Here is a 14,407-nt window from a genome sequence, read left to right as displayed (position 1 = left end):
GTAGTTACTTTATATAAAGATAATTTTAAGAATGTATATATATATATATATATATATATATATATATAAAAGCATATAAATGAATATAAAATTCCAGATATATAAATTGTAAATATATATAAAATTCTAAAAATATATAAGTATCTATAATTTTATATACATTATATATTTTTAGAATTTTAAATATTTTTACAATTTATGTATCTGGAATTTTATATTCTTTTATATGCTTTTTATATCTAGGATTGTATGTAATTATCTGATGTTCTATCTATTGTATATTTTAATATAGTTAGAATTTTTTATTTGACATATTTAGACCTTTACATACTTTTGTATCTATAGTATCTTTTTATATACTTTATAGGTCTAGAACTTGATATTCTATGAATATTATAACTTTTTATCTAGAATTGTTTTTATTCTCTTACCCTAATGTGTTCAGCACTAAATGTGGCACAGGCTGAATTAGAGAAGCATAAGCGCTTCTCAATGAATGAGTGAATGAATATCATCACGGTTCGGCCCACAGCAACAACGACGATGAGGATCTGACCCCGGAGCAGAAGCTGGAGCGGGAGAAGGAGCGGCGCATGGCTAATAATGCGCGGGAGCGTCTGCGCGTGCGAGACATTAACGAGGCCTTCAAAGAGCTCGGCCGCATGGTGCAGCTGCACCTGAAGAGCGACAAACCCCAGACCAAGCTGCTCATCCTGCATCAGGCCGTGGCCGTCATCCTCAGCCTGGAGCAGCAGGTCCGAGGTCAGTCACTAACTCAGTCTCCTGTCACTCAAACTATCATCACTATTTAAAGAGATAGTCCACATTAACATGTGCACTGCACATCTTCATCGCACTCCAAACCTGCATCAGTTTCTTTCTTCTTCTGAACACAAAAGAAGATATTTTGAAGAATAGTTATAAAGAATAATCCCTAATATTGAAGTCATTGGGGAGCAACAACTGATTGGTTATCAGCTTTCTTTAAAATATCTATTAATTTGCGAACTATTCCTTTAATTGGATCACTGCAATATAGTAGTTATATACAGTATATAATAATTAATGTAACAAAATAATTTAATAACATAATAAGAATTAATACTATTATTATATATGCATTTATATTTCATTGGATATTATTAATTGGATAAAATGTATTGTTTGTAAATATATGTTTATGTTGTATATACTGTAGCAAGCACTTTCTGTATTTATGACTGTACAGTAGCTGTTCAAAAATAGATCTGCTTGATTTTTATATTTAATATAGTATTATTATGTTTATTATTATAATTAAATAACTAGTAATTATAATTAATATTTAATGATTTTTTATTCTTATAGATAATAATAGTTTGTACTGTTTATAGCAAACTCTTTCTGTTGATTGACAACTATTCTGGTTTAGAGTTTTAGTATTTGTGTTTTATATTTAATATATTTCTATTAGTAATATAATTGTAATACTATTATTAAATACAATTAATAATTCTTAAAATATATTTATTTTTATTTCAAGTTGATATTATAAGTATTCATAACTATTTTGTATTTTATTTTTAATATATATTTATTATTATTAATATAATTGTAATATTATTCAATACAATTAATATTTAATAAATAGCTTTATTTTTATTTTAAGTATTAATAAATGTTGTATATAGCAAACGCTGTTTATTTATATAAATGTTCTGGATTATATTTGCAGTATTTAATATGTGTATTAATAATAATAATAATTTCTGGGTTTATTAATGTAGCTGTTAGAAATTAGATTTACCATGTTTTATATTTAGCATTTAATTTCAGATTAATTTATGGTATTACAATTATGTAATTATTAGTTTAAAAAAAAAAATTATTTATAAATAATATGATAAATACGAAAAGGTCCTGCATGTTGAAGACACTTTCTGTTCCAGACTAGATCAGACATATTTCGCCGTAGTGCCGCTTTTGTCCTCTGGATCGCGTGATCTGGTTCCTCCAGCAGCAGCTCAGTGTGTGTGTGTGTGTGTGATCAGTAAACAGTGTGTGTGTGTGTTCCTCATCTTCCAGAGCGCAATCTCAACCCAAAGGCGGCGTGTCTGAAGAGGCGGGAAGAGGAGAAGGTGTCGTCAGACGGTGCTCCTCTCTCATTGGCCGGCGGTCACCACAGCATGGGCGAGGCGTCCAATCCCATGGGACAAATGTAAAGAGCCACACTCCATATATGGTCAGAATATTTCCCTCTACACTGATCTGCTGTTGTACAAGTCCCAAAGCCATCAATCCTGCAATCACTCGCTTACTCACAGTAACAGAATTATTAGGCAAAGTGATGCAGAACGTTTGGATTTCTAATCATTGGTCACCAGCCACGAAACTTAATTAAGACTAGTAATCTATGAGTGGCGACAAAAACAAACCTAATCACTTTTAAAAATGTAAAAATGGGCGCATTTTAACAACAGATTGGCCGTAAGTGTGGGTTATAATTTGTGTACATAGAGATTTTGATTGTTAAACTTAGTATTACATATTGTTCATTTGCAATAAAAATAACTAATAAGTCTAAATTAAGATATTTGCACACATTGAACGGTGCATGTACACAAAATCACTGACCATTTCATTCAAAAGTGCTGTTTTATGATGACTGTCATGATTTGTTTTAGTCTCCAGATTGTCTGATTTAACTCCTTACTGTTTGTTTGATTTTATAAAAAGTAAAAGCATGAAACGTGCAATGTTCACATTGCATTATGGGTGTGAACAGACACATGCAGTTCTAAAGGTTCATGTTTTCTGTGTAATGTGCACTTAATGAGTTTACTACTTATGATTTTGAAGGTGTGAATTAAACCCAGTTTATTCATCTTCACTTTAATTTACAGATTTTATAATGAGGGAAAACATTTGGTAAACAGACATTTTTAAAGATCGTGTTTTTAGAAGAAAAACTGCACTGTAGTGTCCGTGTATGATTATTTTAAATGTGCAGGTTAAATTGTATATTTTGTATGTAAAGGCATTTTTAGGAATGCTTATATAAAATGCATTACATTAATGAGACTACTTTTATTATTTTTTATTTATTAACATATTTGGCATTACAGTAAGAAGAATTATTTAGTTAAATTAAACGATAAAATAAATGTTACATAAGATATCAGATATAATATAATATAAATTATAATTTGCATGCAGTATAATATTCATTAATGTACTACATTATTGAGAGTACTTTATTATTTGTATGTATTTACATATTTTGCATTACATGAGTAAGAATTATTAGAACAAATCAAAATATTACATTAACAAAAATACAAAATATTAAATTTTCATTATTGCATTACATTGATGAGAGTACTTTATTATTTTTTTAGAAATGGTCATAATTAAAATAATTGTAATTTTTATTTGCGTATTTGCATTTAAGTAGCAAGAATTATTACATTTAAAAAATATATATAATTTAAATGATGTCCTTAAAGTATAGTTCGCATTGCTGTATTACGTTAATGATAGGATTTTTATTATTATGTACATTATTTACATAGTTTCCATATAATAATTATTATTAATTAAATAAAATTAAGTATTAATATCATATAATATAATAAATTATTATGCCCATAATGTATATTTTTCATTACTTTATTACTTTTATTATTTTCATTTATCTGCACATTTTACATTGCGTATTAATTAAATTGCATTGCAATAAAAAGGGAAAAAAATTGGTTTTAATGGCATGAAAACATCGACCTCCATTTACTTTAAGCACAATACATGTTTAGAAGTGCTTTTGTGTTAAGGTCTCTCTCCCTCTGTCCATCTTTCAGGTCGAAGCTGCCAGAATTCATCAAAATGATGAGCGATCACTTCCTTTGACAGCGTTATTTCTGCTCCGACCGTCAGTCAAACAATCAATCGATCGACCGACCGAACGAACGAACGAACAAACTTCCATCCATCTGACCAACTCCTGCGTGTTCCCGTTCCTGACTGCGTCTGTGAGGATTTATCCTGTAAATTAGGGAGTGGGGCCGGATTCGTTGTGCATATCTTCCTCCAAGCATTCCTTGTTGCAAAAGAAGACGTTTTCATGTATGAACACACACACACACACAAAAGAGCGACGGGCGATTCTTCAAACATATCATGATGTTGTGGAGGTGTGGAGAGCAGCCGTCTGATTTCAAAGGCAATCCTGTCCACACTGTGGAACTTTAGTAGCTGTGCCTCGTGGAACTCCTCACGGAAAAACAGAATTTGGAAATTCCGAGAGGAGCTGTCAATCAAACGACCCAGACGGGATTCGGCTGTAGAATCTGACAATACCCTTCAAACCTTTGCAATAACGTTGTTTCAGTTCCTGTGAAACCAGCAGATCCCGACAGTGAACGTTCAGAGGCCGTTCTGGAACTGCTTTGGGCTCGTTTCGCGAACTTTTGCGGATCACCTACGGAAGTCATTTCTCTCTGTTTATTCGTTTGTTTCTAGCCATCGACTCTCCCGAAAGCCCTCCCCGGACCCCGAAGATGCAATTTTAACATGTCGAAACTACAACCAAACGTGCCTTTTAGAGCTCATATCATCACACAACTGGAGGAGAACATTATCTAGGATGCAAGCGTATAGGAAACGTTAGTTATTAGGTCTATGCAGTCAGGTTTTTTAAGACCTGGAGTTTAAAAAAAAAAAAAAAAAAAGTAAAAAGGTAAAAAAAGTATTTTTTTGGATAAACTGTATTTAATGTACTGTACGGCTATATGTAATTAGAAGGTGTGTCCAGCCCCATGTGGCCCCACCCACAGCCCCGCCCACCTGTCACCGTCGTTATTGAGCATTGTATTATAGATATCCGCTTTTACGAATACAGGCTTGTTGTTGAGCCGCTGTAGTACAAATGTGTGGTTGTACGTGTAAAATGGCTTTTTCTCTTTTTTATCTCTCTATTCTTCGTCTGTACTGGTTTCTCTGTCAAAAAAAATGGGAAAAAATGGATGGGAGGCACTGAAAGTGGACACAAATCTATTAGAAAATCGTTATATATAAATGTAGAAATATATACAGTATATAAAGAGACGGAAAGGAGTTCACATGGAGCGGTTTTTCATTCTTTAAAGCCGAGCAGAGACGTCACCAAACGCCATCTGCTCCGAGAGACGTGACTCTATTTTTCATAACGTCACCGCGATCGTAACGAAGGTGAGCGATGCTCTCGCGAAACCGCTGACGAAGGGAAACACACACGGACATTTGTAAATTGTATGCAACAAATGCAAACGTACCATTATTTTGAAATTGTGTATGTAAAAGTTATATTTTTACATGTAGGCTGTTGTTATTCTGTGTTTAGAAATGCGTTGTATCAGTTCTTCTCTTTTGTTTTTTCAGAAAAAAATACTTCATTGTGTGTTGAAATGTGTCACATTGAAAATGTAGTGAAAACAAAAGCAAAAAAAAAAGTATGTTTATATTTGCGGGAACATTTTTCTTTTCTATAACGGTGGGTGGTGGGGGTCGGGAATCAAAGCTATACGATTACTCTCTCATCCTCTTCATCATTACATTGTCATTTTTAATTGAGTATTTTTTGTGTAAATAGACGCAGGTCGATGACCTGCCATTGATCATGTGGCCTGGTGAGGACGTGATTGATTAGCGTTAACGTGTGTCATCAATCAGACCTTAATTTACATTCTGACTTTTGTAAAGAGACATTGCTGGAAAAATCCAAACCACGACTCGGATGTTTTGCGCATTTGCCACCAGTCTTCTTACGCAAAATTTAGGCCTGAATTAATGTAAGTTGCATATAAAATTTGGACGACTTAGTTTTAAGACAGTAAACTTAATGTGGTGCATATTTGTCGTACATAAATGAGAGGAAACTACAGTAAATGGTTTATAACTTCAGTAAACCCATTTTGTTCCAGTTTCACGGATTTCACCTAACTGACTCGTTTCCGCCACAGGAAAATAAATAAATAAATAAAAAATAAAGGAAATTGAAAAACGACTTTCTGTCTTAAAGTTCTGCAATCTTACTTTTTTTCCCAATTCTGAGAAAAAATCTTGCATTTTTTATTTTATTTCTAATTCTGTTTGTATCTCACAATTCTTTTTTTTATTATGATTATATCTTGCAATTGTTTTTCAAGTTTCAAGTAAAAAATTTAGAATTGCAAGATATACAGTAAACTCAGAATAGTTTTTTTATTTTTATTTACTTTTATATCTTGCGATTTGGACTTTTATATTAAACTTTTTCTGGCAATTCAGACTTTGTTCAAGTTTTGTGTTTATATCACCAAATTCCAAAAATTTCGCTCAAAATTCAGAATTTTTCTCTTTTGTATGTTTGTTTTCACCATGGATTGAAACATAAAAATTCTGATTTTTTTACAGAAATGTGGGGAAAAAGTTGCAAGCTACAAATGAAGAATTGAGACTTTTTCTTGAAAATCTGCTTCTGACAATTTTCTCACAATTCTGTGTTTATATCTCACAATTAAAAAAAAAAAAATCTGAAATGTTGCATTTGTATCTGTAAATTCTGATACTTTTTCTCTGAATTCTTTTTCTTTGTTTCCACCATGGAATAAAAAAAAATAGGAAAAGGTAATTGTGACTTTTTATCTCAGAAAATATCTCAAAAAAGTTTTTATCCCTGAAATAAGCTTCCATATAATCCTGCTTGTTCCACAGCTATCCATATTTGATAAATTAACTAAATGCATTTTATTGTTTAAATTTAACTGATTTTAATCAATGTGAATAAATGCGTTTGATTATTTATTGATGCCATTATTTTTGTACAGTATGTTTTAAGTATAGTTTGACTGACAGAACGGCATCACATCATGTTTATATGTTAACGGTAAAACTCTTAATCCAAATTTTATTTAGCATAAATCATAAATTAAGGCCTTGACATGTTTTATTTCTTTTTTATGCAGAATCACAACATGCACAATGTCATGGGTTTTCCTACTTGATTTGCAGGTTCAAAGATTGCCGAAAACACTCCAGCAAAAGCCTAGTATTGAAAAGTGTGGTACATCTGTACTTTTGCATTGCTTCAGACATGCTAGTGTTCTTGTCATTCAGTAAATTTTGAACATCTGTATTTTGCCAGTGCTAAAGATGTTTGGTAATTCTCTCCTTGTGCCACATCATGTTGTTGTAGCCAACTGAATTACTATGATTGCAGTGGAAAAGATGATGTTTTCCTCTTGGTTGTTCATATGTACATACTTGTTCTTGCTTTTATGAACTGATTTTTTTTAGTCCAATGCAGAACTGAACTGTAAGTGATCTTTTCCATCCTCAGAAAGCAAACCTGGGCAGTGTCATCTCTGTTTATTTAAGTGCTCCTCACGTGGAGGATTGTGAGATAAAGATTATTTGACGCAAACAGCATCGTACAACTGGTCTTTGCTGCTTTCTCAGTGCGTTTGTCCAATTGTTGCGTTGTCTTTGTCACTTGAGTGTGGTTTCAATAAAGAGAGATGATCTAGAAGCTCAAAATATCCTCTATATCCACTGCCAGATCACATTTTCACGTCAGTTAAGTGGATCGAGTGCTGATTTCAGTGCAAATTTAACACATAAACCAACAATTAAGAGATTCAGTAAATGTAATCAGCATTTCTGTTATGTTTTCAGCTAAAAACATCTTTAAAAGTAGACAAAAATGATGGAAACTTGTTTGAAAACAGTCATTATTTGTGTCTTTATGATGCACTTCACTTTTAAAAGAATGATTTTATTTGAGAAGCAAATTTGCTTAAGATATTGAGACTTGTTTTAAGGTAATATATATCAAAAAATTTTGAAAATAGTGTGATGTCTGCACTAAAAAAGATACTTTGAAACGAGTTTTACTCTGAAACTGCAAGTAGATTTAAATAAAAATTACAAATAAATGGCAAGCAACACAAAATTAAAGATGACATTTAAAACCAGTCTAAACTGGAATATAAACAATTTTAACAATATTTATGACAAAAATTAAGGAAACTTGTTTGAAAACAGTCATTATTTGTGTCTTTATACAGCAAGTAATATGCATAAGATATTAAGACTTGTTTTAAGTTAATATATTCGAAATCTGTCAAATTGTTTTGTTTTTCTTAATTTATGCATATGCAAAATTTTGTGTTGCATCTGCACTGAAAAAAAATACTTTGGAACAATTTCCATAAATTTAAATTATAACTTTAATAACACTGTGGTAGAGTTGCTAAGGTGAAATGTATAATGGCGTAAAATAGTAGAAACTTGTTTGAAAACAGTCATTATTGTTGTCATTGTGATGCACTTCACCTTTAAAAAACATTTGTTTGAGAAACAATTTGCATAAGAAATTAAAACTCATTTAGGATAATATATTGAATTGTTTTGTTTTTCTTAAATTATGCATAGTGGGAAAAACAAATTGAGACAATCTTCTCTTGGAAATGACAAAATTTCACAATTTAAGTGACACTGAGTGAAACATAAAATTTTAAACCAGACTAAACTAAAATATTAACAATTTTACTATGGTAAATTCTTGATAGTGAAGTGTATAGTGCCAGACGTTATAATGACTCAACCAATGAAAAAAATCGAATAGAAACTTGTTTGAAAACATTGATTTTCATTCAGATTTTTTTTTAACATTTAATAATTATAATTACATATAATAATTTTGTTTGCATATGCATGTGCAAAAACTATTTTCATTCAGAAAATGGACTATAAGTCGCATTCATTTAGAACCAAGAGAAAACATTACCGTCTCCAGCCGCCAGAGGGCGCTCTATGTTTTCAGGGAGAGGCTACAGGAGCACTGAGCAGCAATGAGCACCCTCTCGCGGCTGGAGACGGTAATGTTTTCTCTTGGTTCTAAATGAATGCGACTTATAGTCCAGTGCGACTTATATATGTTTTTCCCTCGTTATGACGTATTTTTGGACTGATGCGACTTATACTCAGGTGCGACTTATAGTCCGAAAAATACGTTACTGGCGAGCGTGTTCAAACACAACTGACAGGAGGAAAGAAACATCTCCAGATCACATTGAATAAGTCCAACCGCTCTCAGCCTTCAGCAAGATGTTTATTGTCGTAATAGAAAGCATTTATTAACAGTGGCCTTTAATTCTTGTTAGTCGTGATGCAACTCAAGTGAAGAATCGTGACCCTCAGCTGTGTTGCATTCGGGAAAAATGTCACCTGCATTTCAGATCAGACTCGATTTGGCAAATTTGTTGCAGGGCGATCCTTTTATACCAGAAATGTTGACAAAATAAGAGTCTGAATCAACACTGTTCCAATTTATAGAGTCATTCAGATATACGTTTGTTACTTTATTTTGCTATTTAAAGATGATTTGGAGACGCAGATGTGTTTGAATGAGAGAAATGAAGCAGTGATACACATCCTGTCTAATGTGTGTGTGTGTGTGTGTCATTCATTTTCTGGATTCGTTTTGATTTCTGTTGTAAATGTGATGTTGTTGTTGTTGTGTTTCTCTAAAGCTCATCCTCATCCTCATCTGTCTGTTCTCATCCTGTAGTAACTCGATGATATCATGTACATGATCATCTGTAGCAATAAATGTGCCATTTTTATGACCTACCGCATTCAGCTTTGTTTTGTTTGTTTGTTTGTTTTATTTGAATTGAAATTTTAGATTTTTAATGTAACAAATGAACATAGTCGCATTCAGTTTGCATGAATTAACCAAAAATATTCAGAATATTTGTATAAAAGAATTGCAAACATGTTTAAAGCACATTTATATCCAGACTAAAGGACTAAACTGATTCTATATGATGAATTTTAGATATTATATTATAGATTTTTGTGCATTATTTTTTACTTTATATTTAAGCTTTTTAGCATAAGCACAAACTGAGCCTAGATATTCCTTTTTAAATAAAATAAGTCATACAGTCATAAGGCATTCAAGAGTATTTTTGTCTTGTTTTCTAAAGACAATGTGTAAACATACAGTATTAAAGCAAAAAACAGTTATGTAAAAAGGCAAAACTGATTAAGACAATACCAGGATAAAAAAAAAGAAATTGTTATAAAATATCCTAGTTTTTACATATAAAATTGTTAGAATAGATTATATAGTTTTGTATCTTGCTCAATTAATTTAATCATTAAATTCTATTTTAAATCAAATATTTCAGACTGAAAAAAAAATCATAAGTATTTCAGATATAAAATTGCACAAGATATAACACAATAGCATCATGTTTTCAGAAAATATCTAAAGTTTACAGAATATATGTGTGTGTGTGTGTGTGTGTGTGTGTGTGTGTGTGTGTGTGTGTGTGTGTGTGTGTGTGTGTGTGTATAAAATGTAAAAAGGATGAACACATTTTTGTTCATTTTACTTACATTTAAAGAGCACAGTACCGTGGTAACAATAATGTTTTACTGAATGAATATAAAATGTTTTTACTATAATATAACATAAATAAAGGCACTTTTAAAACTGGTGTAAACAACAATGACAAGAACAATCATTTAAAAACAAAAATGATCAAAAATGTTCAGTACTGCACTCTTAAAAATAAAGATGCTTCACGATGCCATACATTACGGTACCTTTAACATTTGAAGAATCTTTGGTTCTTTTTTTTTTTGGTGAAAGAAGACTCTTCAGATTCTAAAAAGGTAAAGAGATGGTTCTTTAAAGAACCTTTGACAGCGATGCCGTAGAACCATTCCGTCAAAGGTTCTTAAAACCTTAAACCTTCCTTTATTTATCCAGGGAAGTCCCACCGAGTTGCAGCATGTCTTTAGGGAGTCCTAAACCTTGTTTTACTGTAAACTGTAAGACGCCCAAAGCAGGACGGTCCTGTACAGAACGTTACAGACGTGCCTGAGCTCTGAGCTGTGAATCTCACTGGATCACACTGTCTGTCTGTCAGCTCAGATCCACCCAGGAGCTCCTGCCAGAAAACACACACACACACTCAGCACAGCGACATGCCTCATCAAACGTGTGTGTGTCATAATCAGTTTATGTAAGGAGCACATTTATGGTTTATGACTAGAGTTGTTTAGATTTTAGTATTATTCATGGTCAGTTTATGTAAGAAGCAGATTCATGCCTTATACATGTTGTTTGGATTATAATGTGTGTGTGTTTCATAGTTATGTTAGTATCATTTAGTTTAAGTCATTATTTTTACATAGATTTTATTTTCATGCGCTCAGTTTTCACTTTAGTTTTAGTTAGTTTTAGTAAATGTGTAATTTAAATCATTTTTTATTTTATATATATATATATATATATATATATATATAATTTATTAATTGTTATTGTTTATTTAGTTATTTTAGTAAATGAAAATGAGAAATGTTGTCTTTGCATAAAGTAAATTTAATATAAAAAAAAATGCTTTTAGTTTTAGTTAACCAAAATAACCTTTGATAACCTTTTTCTTTTTCTTTTGTATAAACAAAGTAATTCTGGCCCTAAATTTGTACAAATCCCCAAAAAAAATCAAAAAATTAACCCTAAAATGACCACATTACTACAATAGTATTTTAGCAAATACCATTGAAATAAATAGCAGAAATATTTTGATTCTTATACTGTTTAGAATTCATATGAATATGTTATGCTTTTACTGTTTCAAATCCTATAGACTTCTATTATTTTACATCAAGTCTGATTGATTTGTGATATGGCCTAATATTCTGTTAAAGGGGCGATATAACCTCTTATGTGTCTGAACATGTAGAAGTGAATGACGACATGCTCTAAAAGACACAGATACTCTGAAAGCACAATAGGTTTCACTGACTTCTTCTTTTCCCTCCTTATTCAGCATGCTGGCTAAAGGCATGCTGGGAATCCACTCCCCGCTGTGGCACGCAGGAGAAGCGGCGTGACTTCATACGTAATGCAGTAATGTATGAATAAAGCAGAAGCACTCCATCAGGTCAGTCCTCGAGCGTCTGCTGCAGTGCATTGTGGGTGTTGTGGAGGATCAGGTAAACTGATCTGTTAGTGTTCAGTGGCGTGTGTCTGAGTGGTGGATTTGTCAGGAAAGATGATTTTGCTGAACTAATGCTCTGTCAGCACTGATTCATCATAAACATGCATGTTGACTTGTAAGATGTTTATTTTATTGTTTTAAACAGGCATTTAAGCTAGACTTAAAACCAAAAAACTTAAAATTGTTAACTGTTAAGTAATTCTTTTATTTATTTAACACATTTTATTTATTATTATTATTATTATGTGTTGAATTCTTACCTTATTTTCTTAGTACCAAATGACAACAACAACAAGGCTTTGCCAAATGTGTATGTTAATTTAGAAGTCTGCGGTTTCATTTTATTTATTTATTTGTTTGTTTGTTTTGTTTAAAGTGGCTTATACCACTATTTTTTATAACTGGTATAAATTATTATTATTATTATTATTATGTGTAAATTCTGGCCTTATTTTCTTAATATCAAAAATAAATACATTTTAAACAAATGATTTGTCAAATTTCTAAGTTCACTGAAGGTTTATGGTATTTATTTGTTTGTTTTAAAGTGGCTCATATATAGTTTTTTATTATTACTGATGTGATATATATATATATCTTTATATTTAAATAATTAAAAAATATTTTTAATATTATGTGTTGTTATAAACTACTTATAAATAATGATTTATAAATATAATTTATTATTATTTTGAATTCTGGTCTTGTTTTCCTTTAGTGCTGGTATTAATTTTAATGGATGAATAAGGGCATCTTAGAGATGTAATCCCAAAGCATCCAATCATTTATTATTTTTCTTTTTTTCTAATATTTCTTCATTATATTCATAATCTTGCTGGGATAGGCATTTTATTGGATCCTGAAGGACTGGATATAAACGGATATAAATTGGTCTGACTCTTGAATTCAATCAAAATTCCTTAAATATCTCGGGATCATTTGAGCCCAAGAAGATTTCCATATATGGTGAGGAATAACATCCGCTTTTGTGTAAAGTTGATTTACCACAGTAAAACCATGCTGCTGTTGATAGGCTTTATTTGATAATGCAGCTGGAGGGGCGTGGCCCAGATTCACAGGCGTGTCTCTGGCCACGCCCACTCGCGCACAGGTGACCCGCCCAGGTGTGAAAGTCACCGCGCACTTCAGCAAGAACAAACACACCTGAGAGACCCGAGAGGACACGGATCAGCTCCACATTCGACCGTGAACTCACTTCACTTCACTTGACGCTGCTTTTACAACCCAAGCGCTTGAATAGATCGATTATTGATCATCTGCAACTCGACAGTGAGTGATTTTGTGCGATCAGCAGGTCAAAGTGCGCCAGAGGTAAAGATATTTATCATTTCCGATGTTTAATATGAAATGTGAGCTGCTGTTCTTTCAGATTTAACAAGTTTAGTAACATTTAAAGCGATTTTGTATAACAAAATAGTTGCCTAATGTTTAAAAAAATATATATTTTAATCAAATATCATTAGAAAGCTGCATGACATTTACTATGGTAATACTAGGCTATATATAAGAAACATACAACCTTGGAAAATACTATGATGATACCGTAATGTCTATAATACCAATATATATATATATATATATATATATATATATATATATATATATGTATATGTATATACTGTATGTATGTGTGTGTGTGGTGCTAAAATTAGTTTTAGAACCATACTATATTTTTGCCATATTAACCAGTCTATTACCATGCTCTATAGGCATTTATAAGTTTATACACACACATTTACCATAGTAATTTCATGGTAATCTGTTAAGCACTTTGTGGTATTGTATATAAATACCATTGTATATGCATATATGAAAGTACCATTACATTGCCTTCCATTACCATCACTGTACCTTGGTATCAGCATAGTACTTTCTATACAGGAGGTTTAAGGTCATGCATTTGTGTTAGATAATTATCGATCACAGACTGTATGTAACTTTTAAATGGTTTGTGTGAAGTGTAAACATGAGACATCAGACTCGTCGAGCCGCATCTATGACAGTAATCATTAAAGAACCACATCAAGGTGACAGCGCTCCGCTTTATTTGATGCTCGCAGTGTTTCTAGATCTTGACACTGCATTAATTGTTTCCTGCCAGGAGGAATGCGATCCGCCCAAGAGGTGAAAGTGCTTATTGCTCTGGTATTTAACAGGACAGATTCCTTCTTTTCACTCGAGAACAGGCCTTAAACCAGCAGAACTAGAAGGAAGTATTGATGTGCTGGGTGTTCACAGGCATACCGAACAATAGCGGCAGGAGCGGCTCTATTATGGCATGATAATTAAAGAAAACAAGAAAAATGCTGGTCAGCTTTATTCGGCTGTTTTTGCCCCGGTGACTCACTGTTTTTACTGTATGTCAGGAATCA

General features: G+C 32.1%; 1 protein-coding gene across 1 annotated transcript in view; it reads left to right on the top strand.

The window, feature by feature from the left end:
* tcf4 (transcription factor 4) overlaps positions 1 to 4,711 on the top strand; it is a 148,061-nt gene extending 143,350 nt beyond the window's left edge. Inside the window, exons 19-21 of the mRNA XM_059525733.1 lie at positions 533 to 762; positions 2,065 to 2,221; positions 3,837 to 4,711. Of these exons, the coding sequence (XP_059381716.1) occupies positions 533 to 762; positions 2,065 to 2,201 (367 nt within the window). The 3' untranslated portion in view covers positions 2,202 to 2,221; positions 3,837 to 4,711. The remainder of the gene's footprint in view (positions 1 to 532; positions 763 to 2,064; positions 2,222 to 3,836) is intronic.
* The last annotated feature ends 9,696 nt before the right edge of the window (positions 4,712 to 14,407 follow it).

The sequence above is a fragment of the Carassius carassius genome, chromosome 36, assembly GCF_963082965.1.
Source record: "Carassius carassius chromosome 36, fCarCar2.1, whole genome shotgun sequence".
NCBI lineage: Eukaryota > Metazoa > Chordata > Actinopteri > Cypriniformes > Cyprinidae > Carassius > Carassius carassius.
Note: the sequence above shows the minus strand (reverse complement) of the source record. Positions and strands in the feature narration are given on the sequence as shown.